This window comes from Drosophila grimshawi, unplaced genomic scaffold, assembly GCF_018153295.1.
Source record: "Drosophila grimshawi isolate 15287-2541.00 unplaced genomic scaffold, ASM1815329v1 contig_44, whole genome shotgun sequence".
NCBI classification, from domain to species: Eukaryota; Metazoa; Arthropoda; class Insecta; order Diptera; family Drosophilidae; genus Drosophila; species Drosophila grimshawi.
Genome location: NW_025063240.1, coordinates 15432430 through 15456146, shown reverse-complemented (window position 1 = coordinate 15456146; position 23717 = coordinate 15432430). Strand labels below are relative to the sequence as shown.

General features: G+C 40.8%; 1 protein-coding gene across 2 annotated transcripts in view; it reads right to left on the bottom strand.

The window, feature by feature from the left end:
* The window catches only part of LOC6556425 (regulating synaptic membrane exocytosis protein 2), a 54277-nt gene that overhangs the window by 17026 nt on the left and 13534 nt on the right, over window positions 1-23717 (bottom strand). For both annotated transcript variants that reach the window (XM_032742760.1, XM_001984085.3), the window contains exons 2-10: window positions 15941-16474; window positions 12397-12532; window positions 9997-10319; window positions 7441-7689; window positions 7120-7370; window positions 6649-6909; window positions 6339-6580; window positions 654-778; window positions 122-341 (exon numbers count right to left, since the gene is read on the bottom strand). In XM_032742760.1, the coding sequence (XP_032598651.1) occupies window positions 122-341; window positions 654-778; window positions 6339-6580; window positions 6649-6909; window positions 7120-7370; window positions 7441-7689; window positions 9997-10319; window positions 12397-12532; window positions 15941-15976 (1843 nt within the window). In that variant the 5' untranslated portion in view covers window positions 15977-16474. The remainder of the gene's footprint in view (window positions 1-121; window positions 342-653; window positions 779-6338; window positions 6581-6648; window positions 6910-7119; window positions 7371-7440; window positions 7690-9996; window positions 10320-12396; window positions 12533-15940; window positions 16475-23717) is intronic.

Genomic DNA, 23717 nt, shown 5'->3' with positions numbered 1-23717 from the left:
TTTTTATTCGGGGTACATCAATAATTTTATATTATCATATACATGTACATAAATGTACAAAACTGGTTAGAAAAGTGTGGAACAGTGGGACTAGCTACCAAAATGAGTGCCTGAAACTTACCCGCTATAAGTCCCAGTCCGACAGGACCATCGCCAGAACGTCGAGGACCGCTCTGACCGCCACTATTGCCAGGCGGCAGATTCTCATCAAAAAGATCGCACATGCGAAAATCGGTGGCATGCTCCACCAGCAGCTCCACAATGTCCCCGGTTCGATCCATTATGGAACATACCTCCTCAAAACTGCGGTCGATAAGTGACATGCCATTCCATTCGAGTATCTGCAAAAGTTGAGCACATACATACAATAAGCATCCTTTTCAGCTATCATTTGTCAGCAACTGATTGCTTTAAGTGCTGACAAGCAGTTGTACATTTTATGAATTCCTGTACGTCTCCCCCTTTCGCTTGCCTTTTGTCAAATTTAGCTTATCGTTAGCTTAACATCATGACAGCTGTCTTTCTACAGAAATGTTCTCACATTTTCTGTATATTTGTTTTAAAAATTTTACATCATCTTTGTCTTGTATTCGAAATTCATTAATTATTTGAATTTCGGTCGGAATGCGATGATGAATTTGGTGCTTACTCACCTTGTCGCCCTGCTGCAGGCCATTTTTCTCAGCCGGACCTCCAGGCACCGTCCAGACAATGTAGGCAAATAGCCGTCCATCGGTACCGGTCTTGCCACCAACAACGCGCATGCCGAAGCCTCGTGCTGAAAAAATAGACAGCAACGAAATTAATAAGAAAATATGCTGACTGATTACGGCTAGAAAAACAAAAAGGGAAAATCAATACTAAATCTAAGATACCACACAGACGAAGCACGCACCAACACATTTTTGGGCATGTGGCAAGCAATTTGTGTTGATTTCATTTGCAGTTTGCACTGTTTGTCTGACGACCACGAGTGTATTGAGTCCAACACCCATAAGTACAATACAGAGACATATAGATACTAACAAAAATACTCAACTCGGCAAACAGTTTATTTATTTTTCTAGCTGACTGTCTGCACAAGTTTTGTGCTTAGTTGACTCTAATGCTAAAGGCATTCCTAGCTTCAAGGGTTCCGAATTGAGACTCGACGCATGTCCGATTTTATCAATCGACCACCTCGAAACAACACACACAAGTTTGCTAATAAATACACTATAACATCCAGAAGGAGAGCACTCCGACCTTCGTATGGTTTACATTATAAGATCCATAAATATTGCTGAAGGACGCGTACATGTTTTAGGTCATGTTGTGCCCTATCGAAGTATTTGCCAGTACAAACAGGCAATGCAACAGATTTTATAGCCGAGTCGAAGTTGAATTATGTCTCTGAGTCTTGTGTATCAAGTAAATAAATATTTCTATACATCTGAAGAGCAAAGAATTGTGTGTTGCTGGAATATATTTCCTTAATACAACAGTTTTGTTTTGTTTCCTTTCGAATGACACCTTGAAGATAAATGAGCATTTTATTTTTAGTCAGTCTGAAAATGCAGCTGCATTCTAAAGATTTCGCTGTGAGAATCTCAACAATTTCATTAATTTAATTACAATTTCAGATGGCTTCTGAATCTCGTACGCTGCGAATGTGCAGTTTCAGTTTCAAGCACTTATCGTTGGGCGCAGAAAACTAATTTCAACAATTCGTGCACGAAAACTTAAGAAGGCGGATTTCCGCTTCTTCTACTCCTTCCAAACCCCTCAGTTTGTCAGCAGACAGTGAAATGTTTGCTGCAAACAATGGCCAAGAAAGTTAACTAGTGACTTGCGGAGAGCAGCACAGTATGAAATGGATGGGGTGGGGTTAAAGAGACATTGACAATGAAATTTTGTTCGTCCCAGTTTTTGGTGATATTTTTGCCAACATTTGTGTAGGTTTCCAGCAGAATAATTCAAAGCAGGTGGCTTCCGTTTGAAAAAGTTTTCAACAGAAAAATACCGACAAACTGGCAGCGCAAGCAGCGAAAGGAAAGAAGTATGCAATAAAATGTTGCGCATACGCCTCGTTGCTGTTGATTTGGGGCACATTGATACCCAATTAGGATAACGCGACATTTTCTTCCCTTTGAGTGTTTTAATCAAAAGTTTTTTCTGTCGCTTTCTCGCATTACTGCTGTTGCTGTTGCTTTTGTCTTTTATTTTGCTTGCTAAACACGGCTATAAAAATGAAATAAATAAAACTCAAATCCTTTGCTGTCAGTGCTGCTGCTGCGTTCTCGTGACAGCACAAAAGCGAATGCTAAAAACGATGTAAAATTACTCAGATTATTCATGAGCTGGCCGGGATATAAACATAGTCTATGACGCAGCACTTTTGAGAGTCGCGATATGCTTCTGGCATTTAGAAATCACGAAAACTGATTTATGGGTCGTGCGCAGGCTTGAACTTTCTGCAGGGTGTCGATTAGTCGAAAATGCTCGACTTTTGGCTTGGGCAGTTATCCCTTGCCCGCACTTAACATGCATGAAATGTGCGCGCTGAGTGAATATTCGATATGTCCTGCGAAGTCTGGCATCAGGCTTGGCCATAAAATTTCGCCACATTAAAATCATGAGCAGACCCCTGAATGACCAGCACTGAGGTGAGGTTGGGTATTGTGTTCTGTAGCCGACTTTACTTTGACTCCGTATTCGCTTTGTCTATTTTTGTAGCCTTTGTCTCATTGTTTGTACTGTCCTGTTCCGTCCTATCCTGTCCTGTCCTTGTCCTGCTCTATTCGTGCGTATTTGTCATTCATCTACGTTTTATTATACAATTTGTTGTTCTTTTATTTTGTTTTCTATTTTTATTTTTATGTGGGTATCATTAGGATTTTAATAAGCCACATACAGAAATTTGCTGCTGGTTGCTATGGGCTTGTTTATAACCAGAATTTGCACAAACTTTTTATTGAGGGCAACCCTCTTATGTTTTGGGGTCACACATTAATTTCGGCAACGCTTAAAAAGTGATCTATGTATGTGCGGTGGCTGTAAGCCCCACCTGGGTTGTTCGAATTTTAAAGCTTGTGTTCTGGCAATTGCTTGACCTGCATTCCAGGACTTGCCCTACAAGTATAATGTTATTAACTGTGCAACACACGCGCTGCTGTTGCCAGGACATGACTAAGCGTTTTAGTCACTGCTATCAGTAGCCATAAAAATTGATTCTTAATTAAACTAGGAAAACTGAAGCATGTGTAAGCTTTGGCCACGACAATCCTTTGCCAGGTTGGCAACCTTTTGCATCCGAGTGTTACTTTCGAACACCTGCCACACCAACGCGTCCGCCAATTGCTCGTTTATTTCAACAGCAGAGAGAGAAAGAGAGAGGGAGAGAGAGTGAGCGAGAGGGAGAAGGGTACACAAGTGCAGCTGAAGCATGGCAAGTAAGTAATGTACTTAAGAGCACTAAAACTATGAATGCCAGCGACAGCTAAAGGCTAGGCAAAGTGAAGTGGGGCATGGCCTGACTACCTGTTGCCCCTAACTGGACGAAACGAGCCAATCTCACGAACAGAACCCGCTCACTTGTTGTATGTCTGTGTGTGTGTGTGTGTGTGTGTATGCTTGGCGTGATTTGCAGTAATAAATGCGTGGCTCATGAGGCTGCATAAAATTTCATTAGGCGTGTTAAGTCGCCATTTGTGCCGCAAACACAAAATGCCTAGTGGGGTTTCTTATTGTTATCGCTTTAGCTGTTTTTGTTGCTATTGTTGTTACAGGCAGTAAAACACTTAAGCTGGTTGCATAATTGAAAGCGCATTTGACCATTTAATTACATTACGTTTGCCTTCGATTGCTGCTTTGTAGCTGCATTTGATGAGCTATTCACTTTAATTATGCGACCTTCCATTAGCTGCAAAGCATCTGCTAATTGCACGACAGTTCCACGAACGGCAAGAGCCCAAGCTGCTTTTAAATTATATGGCACACGATTAGTTACACTCACACAGACACACATACACACACACACACACATCCTCATCGCATGCAAGTCGATATCTCCCAAGGCGAATTGCAGCACAGCTGCTGACTACCACAAGCAGGTGGTGGCACAGTCACCGCGTGCGTCATGCGTGCGCTTGTGGTAAAGCCGCATAGCGCATAGCTAGGGCAAGGATATATAAAGATGCCAGCCACAACAAATGCCAGTGTCAGTGCCAGTGCCAGTGCCAGTGCCAGTGCCAGTGCCAGTGCCATCGCAAGCCAAGAAAATGGTTTAGCGCATTAAAATTCCACTTGCTTCGTTGCATATCAAATATGCCGGGTAAGCAGACAGTCAGCCAGGCGGGTAGGCAGGCACTGTGGCACTGTGGCAGTGAGGCAGTGAGGCAGACATGTAGTCAGCTAGGTAACCCAGCCAGCCAAGAGAGCATGATTAACTCTTGATACACCTACAAACTTATACACACACACACACGTACATATACATACTTAAACACCCCTACATGCGCACGCTCACATTTTTATCATTGCAGGCTGGGCTTTTGCCTTGGCTATTGACATTTCTTATGATATGCAAATTGAAATTTTACTATATAGCAGAAGTAAGCTTGTCAGGCTGGCGCACGTTTGCGGCACAGGTGGGTAACAGATAGGTAGACAGGTGGCGGGGGACTAGTTATTTTGATTGAAATTATATCCGTTCGTGCCTGACACTTTGGGTCAATTAGGCATAGCATACTTTTCAGCTGACTAACGCTGAACAGAATGAGTGCTCGACTAACGTATTTCTTATGCAACAAATCAACACAAATAACGCATATCACAACTTAAATTTAGTTGCTGAAGTAAAATGATTGATTGCCATATATATATATATATATGTATATACATAGTGTCCAGAGTGATTTGAGCTTCAATTACGAATTGCTAACTGACAAATCGATTTTCAATTTGCGCTCTAACATATTTGCATAAACTTTTCACTCAACTAGTTGTGTCTGCCCTTTTGCACTTTTCTTGCAGCTTCCTCTTCACCTTGCGCATCTTAGTTTCAACTTTTCACATTTGCAATGGCTCGCTTCAGTTTTGCAAGTTTTTTTTTTTTTTCGAATTTTGGTTGTGTCGTTTGGCAATTGACCAGAGGCAAATTGTGTGTGTCGAAGTGTCACATCCAGAGGACAGTTTCCCAAAGGGAATGTGGATACTGCTCAAGTTGATTTCTATTTAATTTTATTTTTGCTTTGATGTGAAAATTAATTTGTTTTCGAAAGCTATTACACACTTTACAATTAGTGGCAAACACTGTATTTTCAAAATTTAATAAGTAAATGAATTTGATATATTGGTTTTTAAGAAATTTGTTTGTTTAATGTTTCCCCTTACTTCAACAAATTTGTGCATTTATAGCTAATAATTTCAGTTTGCAAAATAAAGAATTCGACTTAAATCTTTCTCTTTCTCTTGCTATTGCTGCGTTGAATTTAAAATAGTTTTCCTTTCTCTCACTTTCCTATTATATGCAATTTCCTTGAATCCTAATTCAAAGGCACGTTTTATGATATTGATTTTTTGCTGCGATGATAATTAAAAATTAATTTGCACGGTCATTTTAAGCGCATCGTTATTTGAGCTGCTGCAGCTACCAGCTAAGGAATGCAAAAAAATACCAAAAGAAATGAAAAGAGAATTTATATAATTAAAATACACACACACACACATTGTGCAAGAATGGACTGACCACAGTGGGTGGGGAGGTTTCGGAGAAATAGTGGCAGCAAGTTAATATTATTATACATGTGGCATGTATACGTAGGTATGTATGTATGTATATGCAAACGAGTAAAGGTGAAGATGTATGTGTAGATGGCTTATTGTGTTGGGGGTGCAGTTGTAGTGCTTGTAGTCCTTTATGTCGATAAAATCCTCTCGGTTGCTTAATCTGCCAGCAGTTTGCTTCCGTTTTGGGTTTCATTAGGGCCCACGGGGCCCTTTCGGTCCTTTCGAATCGCCATCGCATGGTACACTTTGTTTGGGGAATTGGGGTGCGCGGATCGGGGAGTGGACAGGAAATGTTGGCGGTACTTTGGTTGGTGGTTGGTCGCTCAGTTGAATTAGCATAACCAAATGTTGTAATGACTCGTATTTACTTGGCCATTTCCTGTGTGGTTAGAAGGGAGCACCCAGTCACAGTCACAGCATGCTTTCATCAAATGAAAAATTTGCTATGCATATTCAGCCATATACACACACATACACACACACACATATACAAGCACACATACACACACATACACTTCAAGGTGAGCCCCGTTTTGTGTGCTCTGCGTCAGTCTAATAGCTTCACTTACTGCGATGTGCCTTATCCGTTGGGTCCCGGCGCAGAATAATGCGACGCTTTGATGCACATATAGGACCGGAATCAACATCGTGTATGACAATACGTATGGCCTCCCCATCCATGGACGTTTGCCTGCGCGGCGCCTCCAAATCCTCCAAATTGGGACCAGTAAACGAGGCCATTGGTGCTGGTATCGAAGCCGGTAAACCCGTTGGCAATGCACCGCGATTTTGCAGCGCCGCAATGTCCGGACTAGTACAGAAAAATCACATTAGTCCGAGTTAACAGTGAGCACTTCCGTGATGGCTGTATCCACTTACAGTTGCGAGCCGCGTCTCCTCATACGCCGATCATCGTCCACAGTTAGCACGGGGCTGCCCTTATCCGGTGAGCCGGGAGATTCATCGTTCTGCATATCCTCCGAGGGATGCGGCACACGAAACGAGGGACGTCGCGACCCTGGCAGCTGCCCTGGCAACATCATGCCACCACCGGCTCCATCGCACGGCGAACGTTGCTGCTGCGCGCCTGCTGCTGCACCCTGCAACACTCCCGGCGCAAAGACGTCGTATGCTGATTTCCTATTTAAGCAGAATAATAAAAAAATACTATTAACTTCTTTGTTTTTAATTTGAACTGGTTTACATTTAAATACATTTCTTTATATTATAGCATTTTTAACCTTTTGGTTTGTTCAATAATATTAATTTAAATCCTTAAATTTGGATCAAAATCTATAGATTCACATTGATGCCTTTGAAAATATTTGAGAGTGTATTTTTGTGTATTACCTGCGCGGCATTGCCGGTATGCCGAGACCTGCAGCATCAGGTCCCATGCCCAATGCGGGTCCACCACCGCCCATGCTACCTCCGACGCCACCCTTCTGCATATCATCGTCGTAGCTGTGCTGACGCGAGACACGGGAGCCGCGACGTGACTGCATCCGTGAGAGGGGCGCACCGAATGCGGGCTCCAGTTCGCTGCCGCGCGGCGGGCTATTCGAGCGACTGGGTGCCATGCTGCGGCCGCCTTTCAGCTGCTGAAAGTACATCAATTATATAGCATGGCAGACAAGCGCGGGTTGGAAATTCATGGCGATATTAACTTACGCGCTCGAGCTCCTTCAGGGATGCAGGTGAAACATCTGAATGTCGTCGCAGCTCTGGACTGCGTGGTGGTGCCAAGGCGGCTCCATTGCTCGGTGCCAGCGTCTGTGTGCTGCTGCCCAATTTGGCATCCGAGTGGCGACGCTGCAGTGCCTCCAGCACGGGCACATCCAGCGTTGAGTCCGTCGAGTCCTGTGGTATGCACACCCTCGAGGCCATTTTGCGACGGCAAACACTGCAGCGCCACATGTTCTGTGACAAGGTGTGGAAAAATCAATGCAATATTATATTTTGTGTACGCAGCATGAATTAAACTTGGCTTAGCTAAACGTAAAATCCTATTTTGGGGTGCACGAAACAGCGGGATAATATTTATTGGTTCGTTGGAGTTGCAGAATACCACAATATACTATTGTGGTGGACGCTGCTACTGCGATTGCTATTGTTATTGTCGTGGAGGTTGAATATAAATATTAATTACATTTTGAACAAAAGTGGTTGCGGTTACCACCTTGCAATCGGGAGTTGTGCACAAAAAAACGCAACAAATTAAAGAAAAAGTGGGATAAAACTGAACAGCAATCGCAATTGCCACATCAACACATAGTACACCTCTTCCCCTCTGCAGTAGGCCCGGATAATGCCCCCCACGCTTTCAGCCGGGGGTCGTTGATTCATTTTAACCAACGGCAGCTGGAGCCAAAGTCACGAATGTGAGTGCTGCTCCGAAAGTTTGCGCCATTTTAATTAAGTTGCAGCAGTGCGTATGGGCATCAAGTGTTTCTATAATCATGGATCATGCTGTACAGTCCCTGTACCAAGGCTGTGTGCAGAAATAGCAACAGCAACAGATGGAGCAGCGCTTTCTCATTTATTGCTTTTGTTTTCCCAAGTTGTGTGGTCTATAATTATGGCTGCTGTGGCTCTGGTTCATGATCCCACCGAGAAATAAACTGCAACTGTTCTTTAAAACCCGCAACACAACAAACAGTGCTGTGATTTCAGCTTCCACCGCTAGTCACATTAAAGACTTTAGCGCACGGATTTCATATGTAGAATCAGTAAATTTATGTTATGGGAGAGAAAGCCTGACGCGTGGGCTTATTTTGCAGTAGCTTATTTTGCAGTAGCTACAATGGTTGGCCAACAACAAATTTTGTGCTAGTTTCATATGTATTAAACTGTTGTATTAAAGTCTGAGATCAGTTTTTGAATCAGTTTATTAACATTTTATTGGAATTTTAGTCAGTCGAGTTCCATACCAAAACTATCTTTATTATTATACAGATAATATTTAAATGTCGAAGAGCATTGATATTAATATTTTCATACTAAGCCACTGTTCATGCGAAATAATTTTGGTATACAATGATTTAAGCATATGATCCTACTAAAACGTCAAAATGTCAGCTCATGTTATATGATGACAGCGGTTTTGGCCACATTGTGGTCAAGCCAATAGATGCCATTGTGCAATCGTTGGCCGTAATTACGCTACTGTGGTCATAAATACATTTTCACGTGAATGTGTGTGTGTGTGTGTGCATGTGTACATGTGTGTGTGTGTTGGTAACTGTGTAGCTGTGGCTGTAGCTGTAGCCGGAGGCGCGTGTGTAAGTTAGTAGCCGCCCACAAACATCAATTTCAATTAACCAAAGTGGCCAGTTGACGGAGAAACGTTAAATTTTATGCGCAGGGCGTTGCCGGACACTTCACACACAAACAATGAACGCTACGCTGCCGATATGACAAGGGCTACCAAAGTACCAAGCATCCAGACAAAGTTGCAGCTATAGTTTGGCATTGTTGTTGCTGCTGCTGCTGATTCAACAGATATGAGATATATATGGGTTTGTTATTGTTATCCTGTCAATGGTCATTGTGTGTTGTATTGATACATGAGCAAGCTCAGCAGCTGTTGGTCAGTTATGGGTGGTGGTTGGTGGCCCCCATATTAATGCATGACTGGGCAAACAACATGGTTACAAGCCAAGCAACAGGCCAAGTGCAACTTTTTGAGTTACCAACCGTTTCCCCTACTGTTTCACTCTTTGTTCGTCATTTAATCTCGCTAATCTGGCTTTTATCTTGTTAATGCCACAAGGCAGTCAGAGGAGGTGACGACGGCTATAAGGTTATTGTTGGCGTTGCTGTCTGGCTGCCCCCGAAACGTAATCTAATTTCTGTGCAGGCAACGGTTAATGTATGCCACTGTCACGCCCCTGCTGTCACGCCCACGCATTCATTGTCACAGCCAGATGCCGACAGCGATTTAGTTTTCCTATAATAAATATATGTATGTATATATATATATACGTATATATATGCATATACATTGTAATTATATATATATATATTTTATTTATGTACATGTATATATACTACGTATATACATATATATCTAGCCACTGCTGGTTTTTGTTATTAATTAAGCGCCGCGGCAGAATGTGTTTATTTTTCTGGCCACGCCCACAAGTGGACATTGCCCAGTGGCTTGGAAAACTCTTGTCCTGCTGCAGTTCGTAACAGCAACAACAACATCCCATTAACAACACTTACCGCATCCTCGTGCTCGTCAAGCTTGCTGTAGCTGGCGCAATCTTCACACACCCGCTGCTGGCACTCGAAGCACGTCTTGTGGTAGTCATCCGGCTTGAATGACTTGAGGCACACCCTACACGCGCCTGCTCGGCGACCGGGCTCCTGTTTGGCCGCAGCGGCGCCAACGCCTCCACCCGCCGAATTATTATTGTTGTTATTCAGATTGCTGCTGGCCTCCTGTTGCTGCTGCTGCTGCTGCTGTTGGTAACTGGGAGAGCCATAGCTGCCGCTGGTATCCGCATCTGTTGGTACCAGCGAGGGGCGTGGCGACATTTTATTAACTGCAACGACAAAAAGAAAAGTCGTTCTCAGTTAATGTGCGCTGAATGAAAGCTGACCAACAAAAGGCGAGCATAAATGCATTTAAAGGCCGCACCCCCAAACACTCCATCTGGGCACGGCAGTTTTAATAATTAACTTGTTGCTTGGGTAAAATGTGATCTGATTTCATAATAAATTCATTTGTAAATTGGTTACGTGATAAATGCAGACGACGAAGGCGATAAATAAAATAAACGGCGACGATTAGCGATAGTCAAAACGGAAATTGCGACAAATGGGCGTGCCGCCAGATTGAGCAATTAATTGAGATGTGGGAGTTAAATAATTAAGGGTTGGCTTAATGGCAAAACTTATCGACATTTTTTCACTTAGGCTCAGGTCAGCTGGCTGTCTAAAAGCATTCGACATTCGACGATATGCAGGCAGCCATGCTTTGCCAAAGGTTGCTATGTGTATTAGTTACAGTCGAAAGGCAAGCACAAAGCTTCTTTTGTTTGTCACATTATGTATACGCACAGTTGCACGAGCGTCCTTTCTTTTTGCCAACGGTTTGACTAAGCCTGACCTTTATTGGGCCACGTGGAACAACCTAAAGTGGGAGCATAATGCGAACAACATTCTTCAGCGCATTTTATAAATATTATACAGTAAGATAAATCATACAGATTTTTTTTGCAAACCAAATCAAACCTCTGCGCGTGGCAGCAAATATCTAAAATTGTGATTTTAGATGATTCTCAACTAAAATTCAGATTTTATTAGTCTATTTGCATTTTTGCGCAAAACCAAAGTGTGTGGCAATAAAAACAATTTCAAATCCCTTCCAAAAGCATTATAAACATTGGACAATTCATTCGTTGGCATGTCCATGAAATGTAACTAACAAGTGCGCCAAAATGTGCACTTAAGTACATTCAATTATGTGAGAATAGCAGTGGCAATACGAATTGAAAGTCGAGGTCGCATCCAAGCACAAGGGGGTCAAAATATGTACACAAATTATGCACACAAACAACAGCGAAAGCACTCCAAAACAGTGGATTTGTTTCGTTTTTATTGCGTAGAGTCCTCCCAGCAGTTGTCGCCGAGTTGATTTGAGTAGAGTTGGTTAAATAAACGTAAAATATTATTTTATTTCGAACTAATAAATCTGATGTGGTTGCAATAAAAACTGAAAGCCACCGCACAGTCAACTAAACTGCAATAAAAAAAAGAATAACATTTATCTGTGGAATGCCAAAGACTGTATATCCTTACATGAAACATATGAATGAGATTAAGAACTTATACTTTTGGAATTTTCATACAATTCATCTCAATTTTCAATGAATGTCAATGTAATTGTAAAAGTTATTTAAATTGCTTTATACAACTCAATTAAGTTCTCCGATAAGACCAATTTTTATTTATGACAAAAAGTGAATACCCTCGGTAAGAGTATAAAAACACAAAAGTCAACAGAAAACACAGCGTCACAGCGTGGGTTTTGCGACTGTATGAATGCTATTGCTGCTCCTGTTAGCCATTTATTGACATTGGATTTGTGATGTGGACACTAGTAAAAAATGTACAACTGTCATTCGCATTTATGGCAGACATAACAATGACTATGATAATGGCAATGCCAATGACTGGGTAATGCATTTTGCTACTCCCCTAGCACTGACCCTTGCATAATTCAATTTGCACAGCGAGCGCACAATGCTAAAGAAAATGTTGCGTATACGCAGCGCTTGTTGCTGTGCACAAGGTTAAAGTGTCGTAAACTAAGAAATGTCACTTCGAAGGGAAAGGGGAAACGCCAGCTTAGCATTTCTCTTGTTTTGCTTCATTGTTGTAAGTTGCGTGCACTTTGAGCGCTCACTTAGCTTTGGCCTTTTGTTTGCATTTCACTGCGTATCCGTAATATATTTGCAGGCAACCGTCAGCTGGCTTTGACACTACAAGGGCAAAGTTTTGAGTAACATTTTTCCAGCAGCTTTATGAGCACTTGTATAAAAATTCATGCCATAAATTCGCTTGCACTCTCGAAACCCGAACCCGCACCGCACCCGCACCCGAAACCCGAACTCTTACCTTTATCTGTCACGGTTAGCAGCGATGAGGAGAGCGTTGCCTTCATTTTGTTTAAAGCGCCCGTGTTAGAGGCGCCACCGCCGGAATCTGTTGCATGCTGTTGCCGCTCGTTGGTCTGCTCATCTGTGGCCACCATCTGCGCGCGGGGAATAAGAAAACGATTTTTGAGAATTTATTAACAACGTATTGAACCGAAAGTTTCATTTGTGGCAGCTACAAAATATTTATAGTTATTTGCACACTAAAAACCGAAGTGGATATTATTAAATTTTCACAGCCTTAAATGCGATCTCTGCTCATTCGACCTGTACTGAAATTGAATTCCGGAACAGCTTTATGACTGTTTATTTAACGGAGGCGCATCTGTTGCTCAGCTGTGCCTCACGTATTTGTTAATTTTATTTGAATTTGCTTTTTTCACTTTTTGTACCATCATCATTTTGATTACATCTTCGCAGCTGATGCTCAATTTGGGCATCGTCATTGTCGAAAACGCCGAAAACGCAGGCAGGTGAAAATAACGCGTTGCGTTTTATTTGAGTTTTCACTGACTTTGTATATGTTGTTGTCACTGTTGGGCCGGCTACGGCTCAGGCGCAACAAATTGCCAAAAAATCGTAAAATGCGGCAGGCAATTTTGGTTTAACCTTCGTCTTACCAATTTCCACCTGGGTGACCGGAACTGAATATTTTCTTTTTAAAGCTTCATAGGTTTTGATCGGAACATATATCGACTATTGAATTCATTTATTACAAATTATTAAACTTAATTTTTTTTTTAACTTCTTATCTAGAGAAATTCTTTTAACTTAACTTAACTAAAACTGATATGCAAATATGTTTAAATATTAAGAAGAAAATAAGGAAAGGCGAAGGTTAAACTACGAAAACCGTGCTCAGCCAAGCGGCTTTCAAAAATTGCCGTCATTCTTTTTAATGCACACACATTCACTCTCATACAATCGTAGAGTGTGAGAGAATGAAGGTGGGAGGGCGGGGAAGTAACACTAAAAATTGAGAAGAACAACAATAATGCGTAAGCTGGCAGGGCGACGAAGCGAGCGCCCCTCTCCCTCTTTACCCAAACATAAGTGCTGTGCGTTGTCAGCATTTTATGAAGTGGAAATTTCTATTTGCCAAAGCGATGGCGGCGACGAAACCGGAACAAACAGCCGCCTATATGGACTACACACAGACCAGTACACTATCTCATACCCTGTCTCTGTCTCTCTCTCTCTCTCTCTACCTCTCTCTTTCTCGCTCAGACACAGTGCAAATTACGCTAAGTGCTTTTTGCTGCAGCATTTTTCGTTTGCCTACCTTTGGCGGGCGCCTTTATAGAGGGAGGGGCGTGGAGTACTCATCGGTCTGAACTCAGCCTCAACTAAGCGCTGCCTAGTGGCAGATTATGGCCGCTTCGTGCTCAGTCTGCGCTACATTTTTGATGATGTCATTTCGAAGCCGGCCTCAAGGTAATATCCATGTTGCTGCGGATTTATGTATGTCCTTTTCTGTCTGCCCCAGCTACTGGGTGGAACCTAATCTTAGTCTATATTTTTATGCCCGTGCTACGCCTTTGGTCTGGCGCTTATTTTAATTTATGTTCTCGCAACGACTGCTTTGCCTTCAACCTATGTTCATAGTCTTGGGCTGCCGCTTAGCATGTGCAATTATTGCCGTGTTAATTTTGTCATTTATTTTGGGGGTTGTTTTTCTTTTCCTTTATTTTTCTAACCGAAAATAGTTTCGTGTTTAGTGCCAAAAATAATGGGCTGCTGTACGGGGGTTTAAGTGCTGCTATTCTGGCCATCATAATCCATACAAGCCATATGTGCGCTCTTTATGGCCCCAAAGTATGCTGCATAAAATGCAAGTCAATAAGTAATAAGAGCACCAATGTAGGGTCACCGTGGGGTGGGGAGCAGAATCAACAGCTTTTACGCGGTATGATCGAAAGCACATGAATTGCAGCTGACTGCAAATAAAATTCAATGAAAGGCAAGGTGAAAGCACCTGTCAAAATCTACAACGAACATGTAATGCACTTTCCAATTCAGCAGCCTTTAACATCAATTCATGTAATTCAACATGTACAAAAAGTAAGTTCTCTTGTTAAATAGGCGAAAGTGTAACAAGTGTAGCACACAGGTAAGATATATGACTGAACAAAATTGTAGACATTATGTGGCTTACAGGCCAGCACTTTGGGTTGGGTAACTGTCTGATTGTTGCAGTGCACAACCATAAGCAACAAGCAGTCGCAAATGGTTGGCAGCCAGTGAAGTAATGCCCATGTTTGCGAGGAGATGTGTGTGTGTGTTGTGGTAAAATCCAGGAAAACTATTACGAAAATTACAGCACATAATTTACAAAAGGTGTTTGCCTGTATTTAACTTAGAGCCGTTTTCACTTCCTCTCCATCCGATTGTTTCTTATTTCATGCCACACATTTACGCCCCACTGATTGCCTTTGAAGTTTGTGGTTGCTTTTCGCCTTTCCACTCTTGTCCCAAAAGAAAAACAAGTGGAAAAGAATACAAAAATTGTGTTGTGTTTAAATGGCAAAATAAATAGAAAAACTTTGAACAATCCTTTCCTTTCTTTTAAAGGATCTGCTGACAGTTTCAATGCTTGATATGTAATCAGGACATTATTGTGACTTTAGTCCGGTGGATTTCTGCTTTGATTTTGTGCTCCATTTGATATAATCAAAGTTTTTCAGCTCAGAAACCGAAAGAAACATTTCTTCAAGCACAACTTGAGCAGTCGCCTGACATTTGCTTGTCTCAAGTCGCAAGTCTATTTTTATTCCTTTATTTCTTTTTACTCAAAAACTTTTACCAAACATTTTTAAGGGCTAAGTAAGAATTTCAGCGGAATTTACACTTTTACATTGCTTGGGTTTCTTTGGCTTTCTCTGGCATGCCCTTTGTGTGTTTTCACTGTTTTTTTTTTTTAACTGAGCTGACGTCTAATTTTAAGCCTTGAAAAATGAGGGAAAAGGAAAAAGCATCATCCTCAAGCAGGTGTTTAAGTACAATTGAATCGCTTTGATTGCCGCCTCCTTTATTTATGTATTTTTGATATTTTTTGTTGGTAAACTTCATGCATCGCACCCAAAAAAAATTCAGTCAAGCGTCCAGAGCATTTACCGGACTTTTTAATTAAAAAGTTTTGTTTGTATTTTCTTCTTTGTATTGACGCTGATTCCCTTACTCGTTTCGCGATTTAGAGTTGTTTGTCTTTGCTGATCCGTGTTTGAAAAAAGGCTTAAAATCATTGGCTACCTATACTGATGGGTACTGATATTGCTGATATACCTTAAGCCAATGCAGCTGATACTAATCTCCAATTTGGTATTTTTTGTTATTGCTGCACTTTAAACCGTCAAATTCTCATTAAAAATTTCGGTGTCAGCAGGAAAAATATAATAATGAAATAATGAAAAAATCAATAAATTAAGGCGTAAGTTTCGCTGGCAGCTATTTAAGACAACAATACCAACAAATATTTGAAGTCGGGATATTTGGTATTTCACACTTACCTTTTTCATAAAAGTCATCACATTTGTTGGCAACATTTTGTCAGAGTTTTCGTCCTTGCGGGATTCCTGTTTGTGTTTAAACTGCAATTAATCACGCATACGCCGTGTTGTCCGTTAGCTTGTTGGAGCTTATGTCGTTGAGGCTTTTGCTTAATTTGTCTACGTGTGTGTGTGTTTTGGTTTCTCTTTGTTTCTTTTCGATAAGCGGCTTTAAGTCATTTCCAAATGCTTTCTTGTTGCATTTCTGTTGTTGTTGATGCTGCTGTTGCTTTTGTTGTCCATTCTCTACTCGATTCAATTTGATTGAAAACAAATGGCCATTTTTCATGCGCCATGTAAATAGTCATTAACATGGTATATCGAAATAGTCCTTATAGCGTATGCAATACAGCTTATCCCACTACATGTTGCTCTTGTACTACGAGTGATTGATTTATGTTTGTCGCAGCGCTTACAGACACATGGGTTTTGAAGCCTGTTCTCTGTTTCTGTTGCCATTCGCTTTTAATTAACATTGGCCATAGTTTACAGCTGCTGCAATAAAAGGTAAAGAGTTATAATTAGTCATTGGGTTTACGTTGGGAAATTGCTTGAGTTGCTTTAAATACACGTCATGCCCAAAACGCCAAAAGGACTTTTGCCGTACTTAAGATTTTGGGATCTCCATAATTTTAGCCAACGATAAGCATCAACGGCATTTTGGGTTGCCCTCACATACACACACTTATTTATATATATATACATACACGCACACACACAGGCATGAGCTAGGACTGCTTGACATGGCGCTGAAAAGTCGAGCGGCAAAAGTTTATAAGGCGGAAAATAATGTGACTCGCTGCATGCAAAATTCTTGCGGCTATTGTGAATTGGAGGCGTGGAGTAGCACGATAAACTGACCATTATAATAACTGCTGCTGCTATAACTTACTTCGAGGTTAGTCTCCCTTATGTTGCGTGTAAAATACACTTAAATGTATTCCTTAAAAAACTAAAGCAAGTGCTATTTGCCCCTTGGAAAATACCACTGTATTTCTGCTTTTAGGTTTCTTTTTTTAAATAAAGCTAGAAAGTACATTAAGGTATTTCATTGCCATACTTTAGAAGTAAATGCTTGAATATTTCCTTTACAGCAAAGCTTAATAGCATCTTCTAGTATTGACTTGCTACAGTTACTTTTACTGCTACCTGCCACTTTGCCACGCCTTCCATCCAATCGCCTTAAGTCCCCCTACCTCCCCCACATCCAACTTGAAGTTTCGCCCCTCGTATTGGTTATGTCAGTCATTGTCGTCAGTTTTCAGTGCTGAACTGAATCCGTCGTGCGCTCATAAGCTGCACACAGCCATTCACAACGCTTGTGCTTTATACAGCTTATGGAACATTCTCAGAAATTCTTTTTGCTTTTCTCTTAGCTCGCGCTAACTAAGAAGTAGTTGCCAGAGTTAACAGCCCTATTTAGTTATACCCCGTATTTGATAGAGTTGGTAATGTGTATATATTTGTTATTTAGTAGATATTTTACATACCTAATTGAGTTATGGAAAAAATATTATATTCTATTGAAAATGTATTTTTTATGGTTCGATAAAAATACTAATTTATATAGATATATAGACTATAGCATTAGGTCCAACGCATCTCTGTAGTCGAGTGTATTTAATTACAATTTGTACTGATTTTGGCTTGGATGCAACTTTATAAAATCAAATTGCCCTCATAGCAATTGAATAGCTCGATTTGCAGTCAATGTTCTATATTGCAATATTTGCAATTCTCATTTCTAGTTACTGCTACAAAAATTAAGGATTATGTATTTCACATGGCTGTGCTTGTAAAGTTTGGGGAAACTTGACTAAAATCCAATTGAGAAAAGAAATTTCATTTCAATGCATTGTTCATTGTTGGGTTGTTTCTATCGTTGGGTTCTTTTCTGCCATTTTTGTGCACATTACAAAAGTTCATAAAAAGTCATCGAAGCGCAGTTTCTAAAGTTGGCAAGTGACAGAGACCGAAACGGAGCTAAGCTGAGATATTCGTGGCAAATGGTTCGGTCATGACATGGAAAATGTTTACGCTAAATGAAATTTTTGACTTGCTAAATGAGTTGAGTTGGGCTAAACTTTATAAATTGCAATTGGGAAAAAAAATCCGGAAAATTAGTTGATGCTCGACGCAGTCAACAGTTATAAAGTGCATGCCGGGACAAGGAGAGCAACAGGAGGGAGAGAAAGAGAAACAGAGACAAATACGAATCAGGACACCATGCAATATTCGGCAGTCGGACGAATTTTTGGAGGGCGTTTGCTCTCAGAATGTAAAGCAAACTGTTACAAGTGTTTGCATGCCACGCCCCCAGTCCTAACGATGATGTTGAAGAAAGCACCCCCCACTGCTGCTGCTTACACAAGCTTACTGTGCAAGGATGTGCTCATAAATTGTAACTTTGGTTGCTGCCTTTACTGCTGCTGTAGCCAAGAAGCATGAAATCACATGAACACACAAAAACACACACTGGCACAACCACATGCATACGGGGAACGAGGTTTTGGCAAAGTTCCAGCTGGTGTGGTTGGCACATAGTTAATTAGCGCGAAATTGGCCAAACGAGCCGGCAGCAAATCGTTGCTGGAGGCCTGAAGGAGCACCATCTACCAGCTTCGGGCTTCGAATGCTAATTGGTAACTGATCAGGACAGCCAATAGCGTAAAAGGTCAAAATGTATAGGGCAATAATACGAGCATTAGCCAAAATCAAACAAGATTTATCACACACAATGTTTTGAAAATGTCACGCACAGGCGAGTCAAATCGAAATTGAAACGTTCGATAAATAAATACAAGAAAAAGCAGGTTTTGTATGTTTTCTTCTTGTTTTTTTTTTTTGTTTTTTATTTTTATTGTGTTGTTATTGTTTTTGTGTGCGACACACGTCAGTGGAATGTCGAAAGTGAATTGAAATTCAGAATTCCGGAACGTGCATGGGACACAAATTAACTGTTAAGCAGCATGACCATAATAAATGGCCAGCAAAAACGTCCAGATGAAATTGTGTTGGGCCAAATGAAGCATGAAGAAAGCACAAATGGAACGGAGCAGCAGCCACAGGAGCTCAACAGGAGCCGAACACAGCAGCAGCTCAAATTGCAGTTAAGAAATCGCAGCGTAGTTCATAAATAAAGTGGACAGGGTGCAGTAAAAGAAACTGAGATGAGAAGGGCTGATGAGGGATGAAGCAAAGGCAACCACAGCCCTATGAATGCCATGAATGAAGCGCTGTCAACAATGCGAATCAACTAGGGGCGCTGCCAGCATCGTCGAGACGGAGAATGAAATCATGTTTGGGGAATGGGGATTGGAACTGCAACTAGTTGCCTGTTGCTTAGTGTTGCGGATGCTGCTGTTTCTGCTGTTACGTGGTCGTTGTTGCGGTCAGGACTTTACCCAACAACATGATAAGATGAATGTTAAATTTGCACCACATTTCAGTCGAGACTTATGAACCGTGCAGCTGGACAAGGAAAAAGATAAGATTAAGTGGATTGTAGTTAATGAAAGTATGTGATATTTTAAAGCTCTAGTTAGTCTATAGATAAAGAATTGATTAAGTAAGAAATTGAATTGAGTATTAGCTGTAATTATACTTGATATATGCAAGACTGTTTATTCTAACCTTCCGCTTATAAGTACTTTCCGACTGAAACTTCAGCCTAATTTAATATTAGGCAAATAACTTATATACCACGGACAGCATTAAAGTAATTTATTGTCGTAATATCCGAAAAGCTATCGAAACGAAGCGCAGCTTGTACTATTAATCACAGATTATTTTTATAATTTATTGACATTGAAAATTACTTTACTTGTACCTTAAAATTTAAATATTTTCCTTTTAAGTATTAAACTAATCCTCTTAGCTCATTAAAATAATAATGAACCAAAAATATGTAGAACTAAGCTACGTGAAAATACTAATTAACATTCAAGTAAGTTCCAGTATAGATTAGTTTGCCATTATGTAATCAAAGCGCACAATATATTGCCCAGCTGACTGGCAGAATGAACAGACAATGCAGACAATAACCCTCAATTTACAGTACAGCCGAACATATGCGGATGCCCGGATCAGTGTAGACGCTTCGCACACGAACACGGTCATTATTGTCTAACAGGATTTTTAATGAGCCTCTAAGCGAAGCGAGGCGTGGCAAGGCGGGTTGGGTTGCGGCATTTGCTTTTAGCTAGTGAAGCGTAAGCTGAGCCCATTGTCATTGCCGTTAGCCTAATTGACATCGGACGGCTTACATGGGGACTGCGAAATGCTACAGCAAATTCCACCTGGCAACGCTTAAAACTCCATAGCAAAAATCAACGCACGACTTTAAACAAGTGAAATTAAACATTTAATTGCAGAAAGTAAATAACAATGTGGCAGTGGCAGTGACAACAGCAGTAAGGAGCAAGGGATCAGGTGGCTGACCGTACAGATTGATGTATAACTCGCAGCAGCTGGCATTTGGTATTGGCCATGCGAAGCACGTAGATGCCATCCAAATGAAATGAAACTACGCCCAAAGGGGCGTTGCGTGTTGACAAGAACATTTTAGGCTCAGACTATAGAAAACAAACGTTTAAACTGGGTTTTCACTTGAGGGCTTGTCTAAACTCAAACTCAATTATTCAAATGTCATGATGTGATTGCTGTAACTGCGTAGGCGTGGCACATGTGTTGTGGTCCTGCTCTGATACTCGCAATTTGACATTTAATCAACATGCTCAGGCACAAAGCCACTTCGAATACTCAATCTCGTTTCCCGTTCCCGTTCCACTCCCACACCCTTAGAAGACTATTCATGCAACGTGCTGTATTGAGAAACTCGTGTTTAAGCCACAAGTTCAAGTGCTTACTGCGGTCTGCCCCAAACAATTGTCACTTGTTGTGCTCCGTTGCTCTGCAGTGTGTATTGCGCTGTTATTTTTGTTGTTGTCGTTGTTGCTGCTGTTGTTGTTACTTTCATCTTAATTGAAATCAAATCAAAGTGTTTTCACTCACAAAATGTAATTGTGTGGTATGGTTTGCGTGCTTCTGGTCTTCCCATGCTACGATTCGGAACTTTCTTGTTGCCAGTCACGCAATTTATTGGCTCAAATTTTCCGGCCCAGATTTGTCAGACTGTCTTTTAATGACATCCTATTGTTTCGTGTGGTCTATATATTCCAATTTTATTTCCAATTTTACACTAAATTTACTCGTACTCCCCGCTGAGACCAGTGCTTTGTTGTATTGTTTATTTTTGTGGCTTATTGTTACATATACATATGCATTATTTATTCGAAAATGTTATTTGTTGTCGCATACGCTAGGGAATTGTGCTTACAGTTTACCTCTAACTGGGTTAGATGAGTTTATTAGATCAAGCAGATTACTCATATTATATGACAAAGCAGGGTTGTTCTTTTTTACCCTTATTATGCTCATGTAATGATAATAGTAATAACATTTGCTATGGTGAAAATGCTCATTTTGTAGACAGAAACACTTCACTGGCGGTAAATCCTGCACTGCACATAACCAACACATTAAAGCGCTTAAATGCTGCAGCATTTTGCGGAACTTCGATAAGCGTACATAACTTATATGTCGTGTTTATGGCTAGGTTCACTGAATTACGCAAAGGACCAATTACGCATACGCAGCGTGGCATATAAAACATTTGAAGTCCCGCGTCCCGACACCATAAAACTAAATCAACTGAATATGGGCAATATAAAAAAGGCGTGGAGCTCATTAACGCTGGGCGAAATGTGCAATGCGGTTGGCCATTTGAATGCATGACGGCACGCAACAAGCCCCGCCAACTCAGCTGATGTCCTCAAGGACCTTCCCATTCTCCAGAGTGTGTGTGCGTGTGCATGTTCGTGGTTATATCACATTTATGATGTCGCGTCAGGAAGGCACATTAGAAATGCGTGAAATTCAACGCACTGAGAGAGGTTTTGGCAGCTGGGTTGAATTAGAATTAGTGTGGTTAAATGCATAAATTTTGAATTATTTTATTTAATTAAATGAAATTGATGCTACATAAATTAAGCACGCCTGACCTAGCAAATTAAATCAAATTGCTAAAGAGCTACGACAAAAGCAAAAAAGTTAAAAACCCAGAAAATCTCAAAGTACAGACAAAAAGGGTTTAATGGCAGCCAAGTGCTGGCTCAAACGCTGGAATTTCAGCGAAAACAAAGTGACCGCAATTAATTAGCCACAAGAAGATGGCAACTCGCGGCGTTGGCAATATAAATAATGATAATGCCTTTAAGAATAAAAGTTTAAATGTCTGTTTGCCGAAAAACGGGGAATGTATAAAAAAACCAAATGAGACTGCATTAATTTGTTGATTAAATGTTTGAAAAATAAAAAGGACAAGAATATAAAGGTTAGACTGTCACAAAATGAAGCATATAGTGTGGTATTCAATTCGGTAAATTTTCAAATGTGGTTTGGCATATGCAAGCGGCGAGTGCCAAAGTCAGTGTCAATGTCAATGTCAGTCTCAATGTCAAACTGTCGCCCATTGAAACAATCTAACAAAGTTGACAGTCAGGCATTTTGGCAGCTCAATGGCCTCATGAACTTCTGCAGCGCAACTAAAACGTATTCAATGTCAGAGTACTTTGCCTCAGCAAGGACGACCTTCGTGATGTCAGTTCGTCAGAATTTGGAGCCAGAATCAATTAATAATATGATAGACAGCTCAAAACAATTTGCATTAATATGCAGAAGACCTGAAATGTATGCAAATTAGGGTCGCTGCATTTGTGTAGAGTACATTTTACAAATATTTATGAGAATCTACCATTAGATGGCGATAATAAAAGTAATTTTTTCAAATACCATTCAGTGCAATTAGATAAATTCCCTTTGTACTCCAAAGTAACCTCGTACCAAAACAAACATATTAGCTTGCTAAGCAATCCACTTGTCTGTGCCACTATCTATATACATCTGTATATTATCATATGCACACATGTGGAATCGAATGGTGTTGCTGCCTTCAATTCCCTTGGCGTGACTTTTTGCCTCGCTGGTGACGGGCGAAGTCACATCCTTGGCTGTCTTCTGCCTTTGGCCCCTGTCGCCCTGTTGTCATTATTGTTATTACAATTTCATTGTTGTTCTTAAAACTGTTTTGTTCGGCTTACTTATCCTACACAGTGCAACGCGGCACATGTGTCGTCTGGTATGTCGTCTGACTCTGCGTGTTCCGCCCTTCGTTGCCTCTGGGTATAACTTTTTTCTTATTATTTGCCACAGCAAATGCTCACGCGTATAAATTGCATTTCATTTGAGTTGCATTTATTTTCTGTTCATACCCTGTAACCAATACTGATAAGGTAGATAATAACTAAATTGTTTCTAATACAGATATATATTATATTAATCCCGCAATTCTGTTAGTGAATCCAAATACTTGTATAACAGACTGTATTGATTACAGGGTATTGCCTTGCCAAGCCACTGAATTATCTTAGTATTTTATATACTCATGGAATATTTAACAAGGGCGTTGTTGTACCCGTTACATGCAGCGGTTCAGCGCCGCCTGGGTGTAATCATTCGAAGGTCAAATGTCAAATGCATCTGACAGACAAGCAGACAAACAGGCAGCGACAGGCTGACAGACAAACAGACCAACAGACAGTAAGCGAAGCGTTCATGTTTTTTATTGTTTTGGCCGCAGATTTTGACTTGTGCTATTTACGCATGCATTCACATGTAC